The sequence below is a fragment of the Muntiacus reevesi genome, chromosome 10 (genome assembly GCF_963930625.1).
Source record: "Muntiacus reevesi chromosome 10, mMunRee1.1, whole genome shotgun sequence".
NCBI lineage: Eukaryota > Metazoa > Chordata > Mammalia > Artiodactyla > Cervidae > Muntiacus > Muntiacus reevesi.
Genome location: NC_089258.1, coordinates 80,503,922 through 80,525,271, shown reverse-complemented (window position 1 = coordinate 80,525,271; position 21,350 = coordinate 80,503,922). Strand labels below are relative to the sequence as shown.

The window sequence follows — 21,350 nt, the reverse complement described above, 5'->3', positions numbered from 1 at the left end:
GAATATACTTCTAATAACAAAAGTGAAGATTAGAAGTTGGTTTAATAAAATGCTCTTCTAACCATCCTGTGAGGGACTGCTCTGCCTTCACCATCAGCGGACGCTCACCGTGGGAATCGGTTGCTGAACTGGCACGCATCACAGTAGTGGTCTTCTACTCTGCTGGCACCCCACTTCAGCTCATCATCACTGGGGAGTAATGACTCGCCTCTGGACTTAGTCTGGCCACCACACTTACTGCACACAATGTCGTTCACCCAGTGAAAAAATTCTTCCTTAAACCAGTGTAAAAGCTCCAGCAAAAGAAAATCCTCTTCACTTACATTAGTACCTGAAAAGTTAGAGCAGAACTGAGTTAAGACCTAAAGCAGAAAAAAACTAAAAACACCCACATACATTTTGTTCTCAAATATGAAGCTGAAATAAATGAAAACAGAAGACTGTCTAAAAGGTCTTCACGAGAGGACGCAGACAGAGTTGTCAGTGCACTGTGAGGCAGGCACGCAATGGCACAGTCCACGGCACACTCACAGCCGTCGGGCTTGAGTACTGCGTCCTCTGACCGACACCATACTCAGCACGGTCAGCCCTCAGGGATCGTCACGCACGTAGGAAGTAAGACAGTCAGTCTGACTTTGGGGACACAATTTTTCCCAGAAGCCCACTGTGTTCCCCTGTTGCCTAGCAAAGTAATAGAGCTTTCCTTTCCTACTTTACCACCCCCCCAAAACAGAAGTCTGATTTTGAAAAACATTTATAAATGACTGCATTAAACCTGTTATCAGACATAAACACAAGTAAATATGAAACAATCACAAAATTACAGGCAGAAATCACAGAATTCTGAACATATTAAAAATCATCGTATTAGCTTTCCTACTATTAGTGCTTCAATTGTACAATGCAATTCATCTGAGAACACTTACCACAAAACACATAAAAGCACAACCATGTTTACTATATTTGTAACAACCCTTGCAAGTAAACATGATATATCAGATTATATCCACTGTATCAAATAAAAGGGTCTCTAACCACATTCAAGGCAGTGTTATATCTGGGAAGAAGAAAAGGAGAGAGGAAAAGAATCTGGGAGACATGGATGGGTCTCTCATTCCTGTCTTTAATGTTTTATTATTAAATAGTTAAAAAACACATATATGAAGGAAATAAACAGCATAATATTAAGATCTAATAAAATCTGATGCTGGGCACAGGTATTGAATCTATTATACTCTTATTTTTGTATTTATATTTTATATATATCAAAATTATTAAAAAAATTTAAAGAAAAAACTACAGAGATTAATTAATTAAAAAGCCAAAATATATTATGTTCTTGAGTGGGAAAACAATATTCTCAAGTTGTTAATTCTCTACAAATCAACCTGTACTTTAATGAAATCTCAAGTGACACTAGAAAATAATTTTTCATAAAATTTGATAGGCTAACTTCAAGAAACTCACATGAAAGAAGAAATGCACAAAACAGTCAACTTTTAAGATAAATTTGTCTATAGTACTTCAAGGCACATTAAAAAATTCTAAATAAAATATTGTGATATTGGTAAAGGACAGACGAATGAAATAAAAGAAAGAGTCCTGAAAGATAGGTTTCTAAGTGATGCACAATATTTAATAAAGTTAGCCTATAAAGCAATTGTAAGAGGAGAGACTGTTTGACAAATCGTATTGGGACAAGCAGCTGTCCAGATACCAGATCCCTCCTCCATTCCTTCTAACACATATATATAAACACCAAACAGTGGGACTATTATAAAAGTAGAAGTTTATGTTTACATCTTTGGGGGAGAGAACAAAACACCAACTGTAAAAATAATTTTCTCATTAAAATTTATAACTTTTGAATTTCAAAAGGTACAGTAAATGAAATTAAAGAATACTGAGAGCAAAATGTAATGCATCTAACAAAGAAAAGTATCCAGAATATATAAAGAATGTCTATAAATCAGTAAGAATATATACAAAATCATTAGAAAAATTAGCAAAGTCCATAAGAAAGCTCAATAATTTCATTAAGCGCAAACACACACTCCCAGACACTTCTGTTACAAGTTGTAAGACAGTCTGTTTGCCAGGGACCCCCTGTGGGACAGAAGCATCACATGCCCGTGATACTTTTACATCCATCCCAGGGAAACATTCCTTCAGGTAGGCAGGCCTGCTGTGCAAGGATTTTCCCCGCAGAAGCCCTTAGGACAGAGGAAAACCCCCTCAATGTCCGCCGGCGGAACACTGGGACACACTGTAGGTGGCAGTGCATGCATGCTGAGAGCACCAGGGGAAGGGCAGCGGACCTCCAAGCCACGTTAGGAAAAGACCGTGGGGCTGAGTACATAAGGGATGACCCGCTTTACGTAAACTCTGCAACACAAGCTGTTTATTCTTATATATAACTACTTACGGATGTAAATAAACAGAAAAAGATATGAAAAGAAACACATGATAACCGCTCTTAAGTGTGGAGTAAGAGGGTAGACTGATTGGCAAGAAGAGCTTAGCCTTTCCTGTACAACATGAAAACTTCTCAACAGAGAGATATTGGTGAATGTTCATTTCCAAAAATGAACTTTTGGAAAAATAGCACTGCCATTCTGCTTCTCCATTGAGCCCCTACAGCAAAGTGATCTTTTCAAGAACACAAGGCAGCTCATGTCATTTGAAACTCTCCAATGATTTTCCATCTCATTCAGAATACAACCCAAAGTCTCTTATTTTTGCAGCTGGCCCATGCGGAGGTTGAAAATGGCCCCCCAAAGACATATACATTCTAACCCCTGAGCCTGTGAATGAAACCATGAAGGGGAAAAAAAAAGAAAGCCTCTGTAGATATGAAGTTAAGGACTCTGAAGCAAGGAGATTCCCCAGGTTACTAAATATGGACCCTCAATGCATCACATGTATCCTTTCAAGAGGGCAGCAGTGGGAGACTTTAAAGAGGAGGAGGGTTTGATGCTGCTGAGACGGGAGTGATGCAGCCACAAGCCAGAGACTGCAGGCGGCCACCAGAGGCTGGCAGAGGCAGGGAAGGGCCTCCCCAGGGCTTCCAGGGGTCCTGGCCCCGCCGACACCCTGACTGTGGGCCTCCAGGGGGCGTGGCCCCGCCGACATCCTGACTGTGGGCCTCCAGGGGGCGTGGCCCCGCCGGCACCCTGATTGTGGGCCTCCAGCGGGCGTGGCCCCGCCGACATCCTGATTGTGGCCCAGAGATGTGGATGATGGGCTTCTGGTTTCCACAACTGTGAGACAGTACACTTGTGTTGTTGTAAGGAACCGAGTTTGTGATAACTTGCGCCAGCAGCCACAGGAGGACGCTAACAGATCCTCTTCGTCTCCCTGACCGTGTCTGGCCGTGCTCCTGCTGCTGCAGCCACATCTCCCGTCTGTAGCCCCTGAGCATACTGAGCTCACGCCCACTTAGGGGGCCCGTGCAGCCGGCGGGGCCTCCATCAGAAGAGGAATCGCTGCTTCAGCGGACGCTTTCCTGACGACCCTCCCCCAAGAGCAGCCTGCGCGCCTTCTCCCCCGTCCTCCTGGCCTGTCTCCCCAGCGCGGCTCCCCACCCGCCCGAGCTGAGCAGGTGTCCCTGGCTTTCTCACCCTCGATAGCAGGGACTCTGTGTGCCACTGTCTCTTCAGCAGCTGAGCTTGCTACACAGTAGGTGCTCTGTGAATATTGGAATAAATGACAGAAACTGAGTGAACTGACAAGCCTCATGGTATCACTGAGAGTCATTACTGCTCAGCAAAGTCACAGTCAGGATGGAGGAGGGAAGGAACACAGCACACGTTTGCTTCTGAGTCCTCCGGGGATATGGTGCGGCTTCCCAGCTAGCAGCACGCACATCACACAGAGAGGGTCAGGGCTCCTGGTTATGCAAGACCTTAACTGTGACTCAGAGAAGTCCAAGCGGAGTCCTGTCTGTGCAGGTTAAGAGCTCAGACAGGTCAGAACAGCAACCATCCGGTAGAACTTTGGTAACAATGGAAATAATTCATACCTACACTATCCAGTAGGGTCGCTACTAATGATGACTTCTGAGTATCTGAAATGTACTGAATGCAACTGAATAACTCAATTTTTAATGTCATTTAATATAAATTAATGTAAGTGTAAATACCCTCCAATGCTACCTTTCTAGAACCTTCACAATCCTCCCCTTCTCCCCGCTGCCTTGTCTTTTCAACCTGGGTTTTCAATCTCACTCACTTGCATGGCTTCACCTGTCACTGTGAAGTATAGGTCAAGGTGTGACTTCCAAAACAGTTCCAGGCCTCCATTTTCACGTGGGGGCCCGGATGATGTCCAGCAGGTCCTGAACGCAGACCCCTCATCTTTCAAAGCCTGCCCATACTGACTGCAGTTCAGAGCGAGGCGGTCCTCTTGCACATTTTCCTTCCATATCCCTGACGCCATGTCTGACCCCTGCAAACACCCCAGCAACACACACCCACTGCTTCCCTTGCAGTTGCAGCCCCTGTGTGCCTTCTTACCTCTTAGGGAAATTCTGTTACTACTGTGCTTGAACTCTTCTCTCCGTGTACTCTCTTGATTCTCTTTATCTTACAAGTGATTGCTGGACTGATTTTCCTGAAGGGCACCATGTCTTCCCCTTGCTAATGCTTCAGTGCCTAACCCTCTGACTTAAGTCATCAGGAACATCTGACTTTCCTGAGAAGTCATCTTATTTCTTCCTGCCTAGTGAACAGGTTATTCAACACTTCTGCTATAAGTTCAATCATACGAACACCATAGCATTAGCCTTCTAAGATGCGTTCATCCTTCAAATTTCCTTGGTCCTTATTCTCTACTTCAAAACCTCATTACAAGTCCTGTGTTTCATTTTACCTCTAACTCTTTTTTGAAAGATTAAAAATATAAACTCAGTGTGCTCTGCTCTGCCTGAAATTCATTGTCAAACAAAACATGGTCTTGGCCTGCCTCATGTGTCTCCGCCGACCCGACACAAGCAGACGGCGCCGTGCACCCTTCCCCATGATGCCTGCCGCCGCTGCCCCACACACACTGCTCCCTGCACCTGCAGCAAAGTCCCTCATCCCTGCCTTCACGTGCCCTCTGGCATCTCAGGCTGTAAATCCAACTTAAAAAAACTTAAAAAAACAAAAGCCCAGTTTATTCTGATTTTCACAATACCAATGTACACTACCTGCTGCGTTCCTTCTGCCCTACTCACATTAAAGCTCTAGAGTTAAAAATAAAATAAAATAAAATAAAGCTCTAGAGTTCCCTGACTCTAGGCCCCTCCAGCCCTCCTGTCTCACTGTGGGGATGTCCCAGGCTCCTGCACACAAGCCCCTACAACACCGAGACCTAGCCCTAAGTCTGTAGGATGCTCCTCCCCTACACCTCGCCATCCACAGGACCCCAGTACAGCAACAGGGCACGATTATATGAAGCCATCTGCAGGAGGGAGATGAGCTCAGGAGTCCTCCTCAGGGAGGCTCGGAGACCACAGAGGGGCCCCAGGAACACCAGAGGAACCTGAAGGCCCCGACACTCACACCAAGCGTTAAACAGTGTAGTTAAACGTGCCTAATTCAGAGTTAAGTGGACACATAAGCCTTCCACAAAAGGCCTCTTCACTTCAGTTCCCATTACCCAACACATTGTATTCAACTTTTAACAAAAAATTACAAAGCAGGCTAAAATACAAGAAAAAAGTCTGAAGAGATAAAACAAGCATCAGGACCACTTACATACAGCACACATTTTGAAATTAGGGAATTTAAAATAACTGTGATTAACATGCTCAGGGCTCTAATGAGAAAGGGAGACAACATGTAAGAACAAATGCACAATGTAAGCAGAGGGATGGGAAGAAATCAAAAACTCTGTTACAGAGATAATGCCTTTCATCAGCTCCTCAGCAGACTGGACACGGCCAAGGAAAGCATCACTGAGCCTGAAGACAGGCCACCAGAAACTGAAAGTCACAGAGAAAGAGAAGGAAAACAAAGGGACAAAACACCCAGAACATGCAATTATGGGGGGGGAGGATTTTCATAGTGGCCGAGCACATCAAACAAAGGTGGAAGCAGCTGATAAATAAAGGGTACAACAGGACACCCTATTTTGGAGTCTCAGAAGGAAAACAGACAGAAACGAGCAGAAGAGACATTTGAAGTAACAATAGCCGAGAATCTTCCAAAATTAATGAGACACCAAAACACAGAACTGGGACGTTCAGAAAACACCAAGTAGGATAAATACCAAAAAACAACATCCAGGTCCGTCATACTCAAACTGAAGAAAATGAACAGGGAGAGAATCCTGCATGAAGCTGGGGGGGGGGGGGGGGGTTGGAGACGGTCCTGAGTACAGCGACAGAAATTACAGCAGACTTCTCATCATACACAAGCCGGCAACAGCAAAGAGAATCAAGTGTCATTGACAGAAAGGAAAAAACCCCACCAACCTAGAATTCTACATCCCAGTGATATTAACCTTCAACAGTGAAGGAGAAATAAAGACTTTCCCAGGTAGAGAAAAACTGAGGGGCTTCTCCTCCAGAATACCTGCCCTGAAGGAAACAGTAGAAGAGGTTGTTCTTCAGAAAGAAGAAAACTCAGGCCTGCATACTGGAAGAGTGTCCAAAGAATGAATGAATGAAGGTAACATAAAATCTGTCATTTTTCTCACTCTTAGTCTACTGGGTGACTAGTGTCTAGTTCAGTGAAATGAAGGACGGTAGAGTCTCAAGGGATGGAAAGGAAGAATTGAGACAGTCTGTTAAAACTTACCTGCACTATACAGGAAGCTGTATAATGCTTGTGGAGGTAAGGGAGAGATGAGTTAGAAACTCAGAATTAACATACACACACCACTAGATATAAAATAGATAAACAAAGACCTACTGTACAGCACATAGAACTTTACCCAATACTCTGTAATAATATAAATAGGAAAATAATCTAAAAGAGTGGACATATTGCGTTACACACAACTGAACCCCCTTGCTGGGTACCTGAAAGTAACACAACATTATAAATCAACTCGACTTCAATGTAAAATAACAGTTTTTTAAACTGGAAAAACAAAAATGTTTATTGCATACTAGATCAACCACCAAAAGAATATTACAGAACTCCCCCAGAAAATATAGTATTAGGAAATGAGTTCACAGAAAAAAACAACTGTATACAAATTCAAAGTAAAAATGCTGAAGTTGGAAAAATTTAACAACTAAAATCCTAAAGACTATTAATGAAAACAACAAAGTATTAGTTGATGAGTGTGACAGGCACTGTTCTGAGCCATTCACATGCACTATTCTAGTTATTTCTGAGAATTATCATTCCTATTATCAAATGGAACAACTGTAGCAGGGAGATGAAATTCCTTGCTCAGTGATTCAAGGTGAGAGGTGGAGCTGAATCCATACCCAGGCAGTCGGCTTCTACATGCATATGCTGTATCAGTAACTGCCAGTTAAAGGGAGTCAGTGGTCTAAATCACATGAATTCATTCTGAATAAGCTTTTTCTCAGATTCACATTAAAATTCACTAATAATGCCATCACATATTTCATGGACTGAAGTTCCGGTGATATATCTTAAAAAAAAAATCACATGCCAATGATTAAACTAAAAATACATTATTTGAGTAAAAAAATTTTAACAGATGTGTGCACGAGGTATATGCAATAAAAAATACTACTGTTGTACTTCTTAAAAATCCAAATAGAACTGGGTTACATATTTACAATGTATACAGTAAAGGGCACCATTTCAGCATTTTTGTTGATTTAGTAATGATGCATATTTAGCAATGAATGGTTCTGTAAAGCCATTACCTTTATCCAATTTTCTGGCTCTAGACAACTTTTCTTGCGATCTCCTTTTCAGTTCTTGGACTGGAATACAAGCCAGTGCTTTCTCTTGGAGAGCAAGGTTCTCATAGACCAGTACATGCTGAAAGTTGGACTGAAGAACTTTTAGAATGACTGAATTGTCAGCAACCTAATAGAAAGAAAACAATGAAATTAGCTTTTCTTCGTATGCTAAAAATAATATAATAAAAAATACTGGTTCTATGAGTTCATAGATAAAGGAATGTACAGATTCACTGAAATATAATAATTATAATGAAAACCTTTACAAAATTAGTACTAGGAGATAGTCACATCTGTATCACAGTCTAAGATAAGTCTGTATTTTCATCTGAATAGATGTTACTGAGGATATATTTAAACAGGGATATGTTGAACTCTTGGGCACAGCTTGGATCAAGACAGCACTCTGAGCAGTGCTTCTGACAGCTCTTTCCACTTCAAGTCCTGATAAATGTCTTTTTTTTCTTTTTTCTTTATACAGCATTAGCTAAGGAGGACTGATCTCAAGGGATCAGAAATTTTGAGAAATTCCTGAAAGAAGAAAGGCAGATACAAACAGACAAAAGAAACAAACAATGGCAATATGCCGTTCAGGGAAAGTGGTTATAAACTAAACAAAGTGCTCAAAATAATCCCGAGGAAGGATGGGCCGGAGGCTTCACAGAGCAGGAAGGAGTCTTGGAGTAAGTGTTAAGCAGGCTGCCAGGCTCTGCAGCAGGAACAGCTAGACACTGTGGTCATTCCTTCTCCACAAAAAAGGCGTGTCTCTGAGCAGTGAGAGTGGACGTCTAGATTTATAAAAGGAAAGCGGCGTCTCAGCGCAGAAGCCGTGCTGGTCTGGCACAGCCCACCTGGCGGCATGTCCCGTCCTTCCCCGTAGTTGTCAGAACCAGACGCAGCGCTCACCAACAGGCTGGCAGGAGCTCTCAGGTCCCTGAGAGCCCACGACCACCAGCACTGCTGAGACGGTGCACTGGTGTCAACGGCAGAAGCAGCCCTGCAGCAAGGGCAGCAAATGCAGAAGAGACCCAAAGACAACTGCCTTCAGAAGTTCAAGAGCACACTTGAGTCACAGAAAGACACCCACAGATCTTGGAAACTAAAAATTTAAACACTGAAATGAAGAAGAAAACACAGATGGTGTGTCAAACAGCAAAACAAACACAGTTAAGTGATCAATCAATTACAAGACTGAGACGAGGCGTTTTCTGACAATATGATACAAAAGGACAAAGACACTAAGGATGAGCTCAGAACTTCCCAAATCCAGCTAACGGGGAATATCTAGAAACTAGAGTAGAAAAAAATGGAAGAGAAAACACTTATCAAAGAAATAATAGGAAATTTCTGAGGGTTAAAGAAAGAGCCAGTGTGAACGGGAGAAAAAAACAAAACAAAGACTAAACTAGTAGTGACATTTTATAACAACAGTAAAGGTAAAAACAAAATACTAAAAGCCTTCAATGATATCAGACATCTCACTGGAAACAGTGAAGCAAAATCTCTAAAATACTGAGGGAATATGAGAATACACAATGCATACCCAGGTAAACTAATTACAAAGAAGAGCAAAACAACACATTTTCTGATCTGTAACAATGCAGAAAATACATCACTCCCAAATCCTATTCTAAAAAATTATTACAAAAGTTACTGTCTCCTCAAAACATAATAGAACCAAAGTAAATAAATAGAACACCATACAGTAGAACCCAAGATAAAAGAAACAGAAGCGAGTTAAATAAAAACTAAAAAACTGGTAAAACTTAAGTTCTGTTGTTATAAATAATTAAAAAGCAAAATCACATAAGAAAGGTGGCAGGGACAGGAGCAGATGCTAGACAAATATAAAATAAATATTTGCATTAAAAATTTTAAGACAATAATTAGAAGACTAAAAGAGGATATTTAACTTTCTAACTTTTGGAGGGAAAATAATGGAATAAAACTTGATCCATTTAAACAATAGAATGAAATAGAAAAAAAAAGAAAAAACAAGAAGGACATAACACAAAATGTCTGAAATAAGTTCAAACATATTAGAATTATCGTAAATAGGAATGGATTAAATCTGCATAGAAAAAGGCAGAAACAGACTAATTAAAAAAACACCAAATACTGACTATAATGTCAGTATACGAACGCTGGGCATGTGTGCGCAAAACAGACAATCACTCTATGGTCTAAGGGGGAAAGACACTGAACAAATAATGACAGAATCTTCACATTAAGTCAAGAAATTTTGTGTGTTTGTGTGTAAATGATTAGATGATAGAAAAATAATGGAGGCCAAGCCAGACAAGGGCATTATCCTCACAGGATAATGAGCCTATGGACATAAAAACAAATATTGCTACAACAATGCCAATTTACTCAAATATTTAAGGAGTCTTTATGATCCGTTAGATACAGGGGGTAGAACAGCTAGTTTATTCATGTTTAGGGGAAGAGCTATAAAGCAAACATACAGGACAATGTAACTGCCTGGCAGGGGCTCTAGTGAGACTTCCCTGGAGAAGTGATCCTGTAATAAAATATGAAGGATGGGAAGCAGCTGGTGACCAGGGAAGGGAGAAGACCATTCCTGTGAAGAGGGAATAACGTGTAGGTAGGTGGCTAGGGAGCATGCAAAGGGGGGGATCAAACAGAAAGTCAGGGTAGCTGGAGCGCAGAGCACCAAGCAGGAAGCGGAGCTGGGTGACAGCCAGGTTTTCCCTGTCTCTTCCTGCTGTACAGAGAGCTATCCGAGACCTAAGGAGCAAGGGAGTAAAATGGCCAGCTTCATGTTCTCCGAGCTTCCAGCTGAGGTGGGGAGAAAGCAGGTCTCAGGAGACCCACAGGGGAACCACTGCTGAGCTCTGAGGGAGCGAGCAGAGGCTTGAACCAGGAGGGGACAGAGGTGGTGGAAAAGTGAATGGATTCACAATCATGGAGGAAGCCGAATCAACAGGTCCCAATGACTGAACCGTGCAGACAAGGGGAACGACACACAGATTTTCAGTAAGAGCAACTGGGTCAATGGTCGAACCACTTACAAGAGGAGGAAAAAACCAGGAAATGGTCAGTTGTGCTTAAAGCTGTGAATGGTCAGGTAAAAATGAACCCAAAAAAGTCCACTAAATTTAGGGGCATGGAGATCAGCGATGATCTCAGTAGTAAGTTCTGCAACAGTGTTAATAAGGAAAACAAAGTGTAGGAGACCCAGTGGTTTAAGTGCTGTCTCAACGTGGGCCAGGAGCGGTACAAAGTGGTCTGCTGGGATACAGACAGAAAATACTACAACTGTTATTTATATTATCTGTGCCCCAAAGTAAAACCAAGTCATCATAACACTGAGCATGTGGCTCAGCGGTTGCCCTCCGCAGCTACAGAAGCCACCCCACGGGAACAAGGCCGCACGGAGTGGGGGGGACCCAGTGGCACACCCACTCCTCCTTCTGCAAGTTTCTGCGGGCCACATGTGCCCGGTTCAACGGCTTTGCAGGGTTATATTATGTAGTTTTTACTAAACTGACCCTCAACCTCACTTAAAAAAGATTTCAAAGACCTCTAAGCAATAAGGCTAATACTTATGATGTAAGAACGTGTGGAGTGTGTACAAGAAGAAATGGTAGGGCTAATGTGTCTTTTTTTTTTCAGTATGAGCCCCTTCAACAGCCAAATTTTAATGTGAAAAAAAGAACACAATCTGCTGAGATCTGATAAAGTGAGCCTCCCAAATTCAAAATTATCAAAAGAGCATTGAAAACATAGACTTAGGTCTACACTCACTGAATGATAGTGCTAAATCATTTTTTTAAATTAAAAATATTACTTATTTCCTATCACCTCTTTTGTTGTTGCTCAATTGCTAAGCTGTGTCCAGCCCTGAGACCCCATGGACTGCAGCCCGCCAGGCTCCCCTGTCCTCTGGCATCTCCCAGAGTTTGCTCAGATTCCTGCCCACTGAGTCTGTGGTGCTATCTAACCCTCCCATCCTCGCTGCCTCTGTACACTGCTTTACCGTGTACCCAGCACAGTGGCACGCTAATGTAAGTATACAATTCATAAACAAATAAATATATATCAAGAGGACATGCTCAAATATTTTGCTGATGGGGCACATAAAGTGTGGAAACCTGCTAGACAGAACTATGAGGAGTAAGGACAGGGGTGGATACTGGGGACTCCCCGTGAAACTTGCAGTGAAGAGGAAATGAGAAATAAAGGAAGGCAGGATCTAGCAATATTTATGTGTTGACTTGGGTCTAAGAGCTTACAGGAAATGTTTGTAACCACTGACCTGTTTGTGAAGAAGGCAGATTTCCAAGTTCCCTCTCTCTTGGTTCAGCCAGTCTGGGGTGTGCTCAGGAATCTGCAAACCCAGGCTATTCTAAAACCAATGGTCCAAATATAGATGAAAACTGGCCTAAAGCAAGGTTTCAAAACCACTGTGAAGAACCTCCAAGGAAAGGGGCAGGTCACGACTGCACAGCCCACCTGTGACCCCACAGAGAGCAGAGGAGAGGAAAACAAGCACAGAGGAGGGGCTGGCCTTCAGCAGCGGCAGACGCACTTACTCCATCAAAGACGACAGAAGAGCTGGGGCAGACCTGGGGCGGGAAACCCAGGGCACTCACAGCAGGAAAGAGTGCGTCTTACCAGAACTGATCCAGAGCAAACGGAACATGCCCATTTTTATTTTATTTATTTTTCATTGGAGAATAATTGCTTTCCATTTCCATCTGAAAGAATTCCTATAAAGATGAGACCTTTATGGTTGTATTATTTTTCTTTTTCACAAGCAGAGTTTCATTTGCTGGGAAGGTTAGAACTCAGCCAAAGAATTTTTATTTTCAATTTAGTATTTTTCACTCTGGAAATTACCCCCTTCACTGTGGTATTTAATGGCACGCAAACGATCTTGAACAATAAAGGTTTTCTTGCTTTATTTCTTTGGCACAATGCCAAAAAAACTAAGTCATAAAAACAGAAGTTTGCTGATGGCAATTATAGCAGCTGGGTAACCATGTACATAAGGCAATAGTTTACTGCTTAACAGTTAAAATTATTTGGAGTACAAATGTGAGTTTAAGATATGAAATCTGTCTGTTTTAGATTAAAAACATTTTTTCCTTCACTAATCACACTTGGATTTCAATTATTTGGTTTCTGATGAGAGACCTTTAAGACTCTATAAGAAAACAAGTACGATGTGTATTTCTGTCAAACCACATGATAAAGGCAGAAGAAGCTGGATCAGTAAGTTTACTTTTTTAGTAAAGGACAGGCTTCCCAAGCCCATTAGTCCTCTTTCTGCTTTTTTACAACCCTCTGCTTCCATGGCTTTTACATGTAGAATCTGCTTTTTTAAAAAATATAGTAGCTCTGTTTAATACATTTTTAATGATATCTAAAATCAATTTGCAACTTAAAGAGAAATTTCTTACAAAAACCACTTTATTCTATATTTAACATTAATGAATGTTTCAAAAAAAATTTCAGGAAGTACTGAATGGTATAAATAACAAGAAATCATTAAAATTTCACTACTCAAAAAATCAGACTGTGTACAGTTTTCCAGAACTTCTAAAAATAAACATATTTATGTATGAGCATTTTTAACAAGAAAAACAGAAACAGTCACATATACAAAACACACATTGTTTAATTTTGGAATTCTTTACCTTTTTTCCCTACATAGTAATAATCTTCACATCAAAATATACCACATCATCATTTTTAATGGACATGAAGAATGTCAATTTAAAGATCTGTCATAATTTCAACTGCCTATTGAAAGGGATGTAGATGTAGTTTACTCTTAAAAATGGTTAATAATAAATTGAACAGTTAAATCCTCTGTCCAAATAGGAAACAGGAGCATAGATTTCTTCTCTTAAAAAGACTGCATATAGATCCAGACTAAGAAGTTGTCTTACGAGATTCAATTAGCTTAAAAATCAACTAACTGGGACTCCCTTGGTAGTCCAGAGGCTACTAGTTCACCTGGCAATGCGGGGGAAGCCAGTTCAGGTCTTGGTTCAGGAAGATTCCACATGCTGCGGGGCGACCGCAACAAGAGAAGCCACCACAACGCAAAGCTTGCATATAGCAACACGAAGCTCGCACACCACAACGAAGAGCGGCCCCTGCTTACCATCAGCAGAGAAAGACTGTGCGCAGCAACAAAGACCCAGTGGAGCCAAAAATAAATAAAATTTTTTTAAAAAGGAAACATTAGTCTTAAAAAAAAAAAATCAACCAACTCAGGCGCACAGCCAGGGGAAGAAGCCAGCAGGTGAGCAAGGAGGCTGTGCTTCCCTGTGGGCTCCCACTGTCTCAGGTATGCATTTCAAGCTTTTCCAAGTCTGACTTAACTCTATCATCCTCAAGGTGCAACAAATCCCACTCTGATGTGGATATTACAGAAGGGTTTTGAATATAATAAACAGAATTGGTGTCAATTTAAAAATATAAACAGGAGAGGACAAAAGGTGCCAGAGAAAGATGTGGGCTCAGTCCCTCTCACAAAAACACCAAAATCACAACTGCTAAACAGCCATCGATAAAGCAAATTGGAACCTACAAAAAAAGATATTTTACTTCCAGAAACAAAGAAAATGCCAAAATGAGATGGTAGGACGGACGCTTTCACAATATAATCAAATCCCAAATTCCCGGGGGGGCACCCACAAACTGGAAAATAATTATATTGCAGAGGTTCTCCCACAGGAATGAGAGTCCTGAGCCCCATGTCACGCTCCTAAGCCTACGAGTGTGGCCTTGGGAGGAGCAGCCCTCAGAGCGTGTGGCTTTGAAGGTTAGCAGGGCTTGAGTGCAGGAGCTCCTCAGGACTGGGGGTCACAGACTTCATCCTGGAGGGCACACAGGTCTCGTGTGCACTGGGACCTGGGGCAAAGCAGTGACTCTATAGGAGCTTTGGCCAGACCTATTTGCTGGCTTCGGAAGGTCTCCTAGGGAGGTGGGGGTTGACTACGGCTCACTGTGGAGGCAAAGACACCGGTGGCGGCGGAGGTACTGGGGAATATTCATCTGACGTGAGCTCTCCTGAAGCCAGTCATTATGACACCAAAGCCTGGCCTCACTCAACAGGCTGCAGGCTCCAGTGCTGGGGCACCACAAGCCACAGCCAACAGGGCAGGAACGCAACCCCATCCATCAGCAGACAGGATGCCTAAAGTCATCCTGACCCCACAGCTGCCTCTAAGTAAACATGATCCTAGACACAAGCTTTGTCCACCAGAAGGCAAAGACCTAGCTCCACTCACCAGTGGGCAGTCACCAGCCCATCCCCCACCAAGAAGGCTGCACGAGCCCCTGAACCAAACTCACCCACCAGAAACAAGAAGAATTACAATCCTGCAGCTTGAGGAACAAAGACCACAAATAAACAAAGTTAGACAAAATGAGATGGCACAGAAATATATTCCAGAAGAAGAAACAAGATAAAACCCCAGAACAACAACTAAATGAGGCAGAGATAGACAATCTGCCTCAAAAACAATTCAGAGTAACAATAGTTAAGATGATTCAAGGTCTCAGAAAAGAATGAAGGCACAGATCAAGAAGATATAAGACATGTTTAACAATGACCTAGAAGAACAAACAACAGTGATGAACATGCTAACTGAAATGAAAAATACATTGGAAGGAATCAATAGCAGAATAATTGAGGCAGAACAATGAATAAGTGAGTTGGAAGACAGAATGGGGGGAATCATTGCCACAGAGGAAAATTAAAAAAAAGGAATGAAAGAAAGTGAGGACAGTCTAAGAGACCCCTGGGACATTAAACGTACCAACATACTCACCATAGGGACCCAAGAAGAGAAAGGACCTGAGAAAATGTGTGAAGGGATAATAGTTGAAAACATCCCTAACATGGGAAAGGAAACAGCCACCTAGTCCAAGGAGCTCAGAGAGTCCTGGGCAGGATAAAGCTGAGGAACATGCTGAGACAGTCACGTAACTTACAAAAATTTAAAAGCAACCAGGGAAAAGCAACAAATAGCATACAAAAGAACCCCCATAAGGTTATCAGCTGATTTCTCAGAAGAAACTCCATAGGCCAGAAGGGAGAGGCACACTGTATTTAAAGTGATAAAGGGAAGAACCTACAGCCAAGAAGACTACTCAGCAAGGCTCTTGTTCAGATTTGATGGAGAAATCACAAGTTTTACAAACAAGCAAAAGCTAACAGAATTCAGCATCACCAGATTAGCTTTGCCACAAACGCTAAAGGAACTTCTCTAAGCAGAAAAGAGAAGGCCACAACTAGAAACAAGAAAATGATCGGTGAAAAACCTCACCAGTGCAAACATACAGTCAAGACAGGAAATCACCCCCTTGCTCCCACCACACACACATACATGATACTGAAACTAGCAACTGTGAGAGGAGAGCACAAACACATCTGAAATTCAAAGATGAGCATCTTACAACAATCTTGTTCATATATATAGAATGCTATATCAAAACCTCATGGTAACTGCAAACTGAAAATACATGATAGACACACACAACAAAGAATAAATAACCCAACACAACACTAAAGGTTAGTCATCAAACCACAACAGAACATAAGAGGAAAAGAAGGAAAAAAGCCTACAAAAACAAATGCAGAACAATTAACAAAATCGCAGTAAGAATATACTATCAATAATTACCTTAAATGCAAATGAACTATATGCTTTAATGAAAAGACAAAGAATGGCTGAATGGATAAAAAGACAAGATCTGGCATATACGCTGTCTACAAGAAACCCACCTTAGATATAGGGACACAGATAGACTGAAAGTGAGAGGATGGAAAAAGGTATTCCACGTGAATGAAAATCAAAAGATAACTGAGGCAGCAGTATTCATATCAGACAAAATAGACTTTAAAATAAAGATTGTTAAAGAGATAAAGAAGGACAGCATATAAAAATCAACAGATCAAAGAAGAAGACAGAACAATTGTAAATATATATGCACCCAACACAGGAGCACCTCATTATATAAGGCAAATGCTTACAGCCACGAAAGGAGAAACTGACAGCAACACAGTAACAGTGGGGGACTCTGAACACCCCAGTTTCATCAATCAACAGATCATCCAGACAGAAAATCAACAAGGAAACACGGATCTTAAATGACACATTCAAACAGACTTAATTGATGTTTATAGAGCATTCCATCTGACAGCAGCAGAATACACATTCTTTTCAAGTGCACATAAAACATTCTCCAGGACAAAGTACAAGCTGGGCCACAAAGTGAATCTCAGTAAATTTAAGAAAACTGAAATCATAACAAGCATCTTTTCTGATCACAATGCTATGAGTTTAGAAATAAACAACAAGAAAAACACCGTAAATAATACAAACATGTGGAGAGTAAGCAATATGCTACTAAACAGCCAATGGGTTACTGAAGAAATCAAAGAGGAAATTAAAAAATACTTAAAGACAAATGAAAACAAAAGCATAATGATCCAAAACCTATGGGATGCAGCAAAAGCAGTTCTAAGAGGGAACTTTATAGCAATATAATCTTACTCAGGGTACAAGAAAAATCTCAAACATCTTAAGCTTACACCTAAAGCAACTAGAAGAACAAACAAAACTCAAAGTTACTAGAAGGAAACAAAACATAAAGATTAGAGCAGAAATAAATGAAATAGAAACAAACAATAGGAAAGACCAATGGTTCTTTGAAAAGATAAACAAAATTTACAAACCTTTATCCAGACTCATCAAGGAAAAAAGGGAAAGGGCTCAAATCAAAAAATCAGAAATGAAAAAGAAGTTACAACAGATACCACTGAAATACAAAGGATCATAAGAGACTACTATATGCAAATAAAATGGACAACCTGGAATAAAAGGACATATCCTTTAAAAGGTACACTCTCCCAAGATTGAACTAGGAAGAAAGAAAATATTAACAGGCCAATCACAAGTACTAAAACTGTGATTAAAAAACTCCCAACAAAAGTTCAGGACCAGATGGCTTCACAGGAGAATTCTACCAAACATTTAGAGAAGAATTAACACCTACAATTCTAAATCTATTCCAAAACACTGCAGAGGAAGGAATACTTTTAAATGCATTCTATAAGGCCACCATCACTCTGATTACCAAAGCCAAAGATCACACACACACACACACACACACACACACACACACACACACACACACACACACACACACAAAAGGCCAACATCACTGATGAACGAACACAGATGCAAAAATCATCAAAATACTAGCAATCTGAACCCAACAACACATTAAAAGGATTATACAACATGATCAAGTGGGATTATCCCAGGGATGCAAAGATTTTTCAATATCTGGAAATTAATCAGGATGATACACCATGACAACAAACTTAAGAATAAAACCATATGATCATCTCAAGAGATGCAGAAAAAGCTTTTGACAAGATTCAACATTTAAGATAAAAAACTCCAGAAAGTGGGTGTACAGGGAACATGTCTCAACATAAAAAAGGCCACATATGACAAACCTACAGCTAACATCATACTCAACGGTGAAAATCTGAAAGCATTTCCTCTAAGATCAGGAACAAGCCAAGGTGTCCACTCTTGCCACTGTTGCTCAATAAAGTTTTGGAAGTCCTAGCCACAGCAATCAGAGGAGAAAAAGAAATAAAAGAAATCCAAGTTGGAAAAGTAGGAGGAAAACTTCGACAGGAAAAGTCACTGTCGGCAGATGAAATACTACTACACACAGAAAATCCTAAAGATGGTACCAGAAAATTACCAGATTTCATCAATGAGTTTGGTAAAGTTGCAGGATACAAAATTGATACATAGAAGAAAAACGGACCTGGAGGAATCAGGTCCCTGATTTCTGACTACATTACAAAGTGACACTAATCAAGATAGTATGGTACTGGCACAAAAACAGAAATATAGACCAATGGAACAGGAGAGAAAGCTCGGAAACAAATCCACAGTATAAAATACAAAAAAGCAAAGACAGTCGCTTCAATAAGCAGTGCTGGGAAAAATGGAGAGCTACATATAAAAGAATAAAACAACATTTTGTAACACCATTCACAAAAATAAACTCAAAATGGATTAAAGACCTCAATGAAAGAGTGATGCTATAAAACTCTTAAGAGGAAAACATAGGCAGAACATCCTTTAACATAAACTGTAGCAAATATCTTTTTGGATCCACATACTAATGAAAATTTTAAAAAATAAACAAATGAGACCTAATTAAACTTAAAAGCTCTTGCACAGAAAAGGAAACCATAAGCAAAGTGAAAAGAGAACATTTACTGAATGGGAGAATATATTTGTAAAGGAAAAGCCCAATAAAAGGTTAATCTCCAAACTACAAAATATACAAACACCTCATGTAGCTCAAAAAACAAACAAAAAACCACACACAACCCAATTAAAAAATAGGCACAAGATCTAAGTAGACATTTCTCCAAAGAAAACATACAAATATCCAGACAGCACATGAAAACATGCTCAACAATGCCAATTATTAGAGAAATACAAGTCAAAACTACAATGAGGTATCACCTCACACTGGTCAGAATGGCCATCATCAAAGTCGATAAAGAACAAACGTGGAGAAAAGGGAACCCTCCTGCCCTGTCTGTGGGCACGTAAGTTGGTACAAACACTAGGAGAACAGCATGAGTGAGTGAGTGATGGTCTCTCAGTCGTGTCTGACTCTTTGCAACCCTATGGACTGCACCCCCAGGCTCCTTTGTCCATGGACTTCTCCTGAGAAGAATACTGGAGTGGGTTGCCATTTCCTCCTGCAGGAGAACGGCATAGAGATTCTTTAAAATGCTAAAAATAGAACTACTATAAGATCCAGCAATCTTGCTCTTGGGTATACATCTGAAGAAAACCATAATTCAAAAAGATCCAAACACCCCAGTGTTCACTGCAGCACTATTTACAATAGCCAAGATATGGAAGCAACCAAAATGTCCATTAATGGAGGAATGGATAAAGAACATGCCACGCAACTGTCCATGGGATTTCCCAGGCAAGAAAAATGGAGCCGGCTGCCATTTCCTACTCCAAGGGATCTTCCTGACCCAGGGATCAAACCTAAGTCTCCTCCACTGGGAAGTGGATTCTTTACCACTCAACCGCCAGGGGAGCCCCAAAAAACATTACAAGTATCAGTGAGAACACTGAAAATTAGAACCTTCACACTCTGCTGGTTAGAATGTAAAATGGTGTAATAGCTCAGGAAAACAGCTTACACTTTCTTAAAACATTAACATAAAAGTTGGGATATATAATTCAGTGGCTTCACTTCTAGGAATCTACACAAGAGAAGTGAAAACGTATGTCCACACGAAGCCTGGTCTGTGGACATTCACAGCAGTACAGCTTCTAACAAGGCAAACAGGGCAAACCCAAATGCTCTCCAGGGAATACTATTCACCAATAAACAGGAACAAAATACTGATACAGCCTGCAATATGGATCAACTTCAAACACAAACTAAAAGAAGCCTGAGGCAGAATACACAGTGCATAATTCCATTTACATAAAATATCCAGAAAAAGCAGCAAAATAAGTTTCTAACTAAACTACTGATATTGGGCACCAATATATTCCAGTATTTTACATCTTACAACATCAGCAACCATCACCTTGCCTTAAATTTCAAAACTTTTACTTGATACAGTTTCAACCAGAGAAGTATTATATTAGTTAAGAAGCTCATCAGTGCCTAGCACATGTCTAGTTTATATGCAGTTAAATGCTTTGTTAATCTCTCTCCTGCTGTTTGGCTTGGTCCATTTTAATTCAGTTAATATCCACACTCAAAATGAGAAAGGCAGGAGAACATAACTACCAAATTCTGTAGTATAGCCATTAACAGTGATAGAGCTTAAGTAACAAAACACTTTAAAAAAATAGTCTTTCAGCAATCCATAGAACTAGGAGTTGGCTATAAAAACAAGACTCATTCTAGGGCTTTTCTGGTAGCTTAGTGGTAAAGAATCTGCCTGCCAATGCCAGAGACATGGGTTTGATCCCTGGTCTGGGAAGAGCCTGCGTGCCACAACTACTGAAGCCCGTGCACCTGAAAGCTCGTGCTCCACGTGAGAAACCACCGTGGTGAGTGGCCCCTGCTCCACGACTAGAGAGCGGCCTGCACGGCAAAGACCCAGCACAGCCAAAAATATACAGAAAATTATATATATATATAAAAGATTCATTTTAATTTCTCCCAACTCCCTTAAGAAACAGGAAAAGATACTATATCCCAGAACTAGAGAAATAAGAGTAAATATACAACAGCCTTCTAAGAGCATATGTGTTTGAAGTTCATTGCTTCTAAACTCTGCATTTGTTTTGACAACAGAATGACATTTTGTTTTCAGTGTAGTATCCATACACTTTCTGGCAATTAGCAGAGTTCTAAAGACCTCAAACTACAACTGAATTTTGAGGTTAAGAATTTTAAATAAGGAAAG

At 40.7% G+C, this 21,350-nt stretch overlaps 1 protein-coding gene across 4 annotated transcripts in view; it reads right to left on the bottom strand.

Moving 5' to 3' along the window:
• NGLY1 (N-glycanase 1) overlaps positions 1 to 21,350 on the bottom strand; it is a 56,736-nt gene that overhangs the window by 19,614 nt on the left and 15,772 nt on the right. For all 4 annotated transcript variants that reach the window (XM_065946373.1, XM_065946376.1, XM_065946375.1 and 1 more), the window contains exons 4-5: positions 7,835 to 8,000; positions 109 to 331 (exon numbers count right to left, since the gene is read on the bottom strand). In XM_065946373.1, coding sequence (XP_065802445.1) covers positions 109 to 331; positions 7,835 to 8,000 — 389 coding nt within the window. The remainder of the gene's footprint in view (positions 1 to 108; positions 332 to 7,834; positions 8,001 to 21,350) is intronic.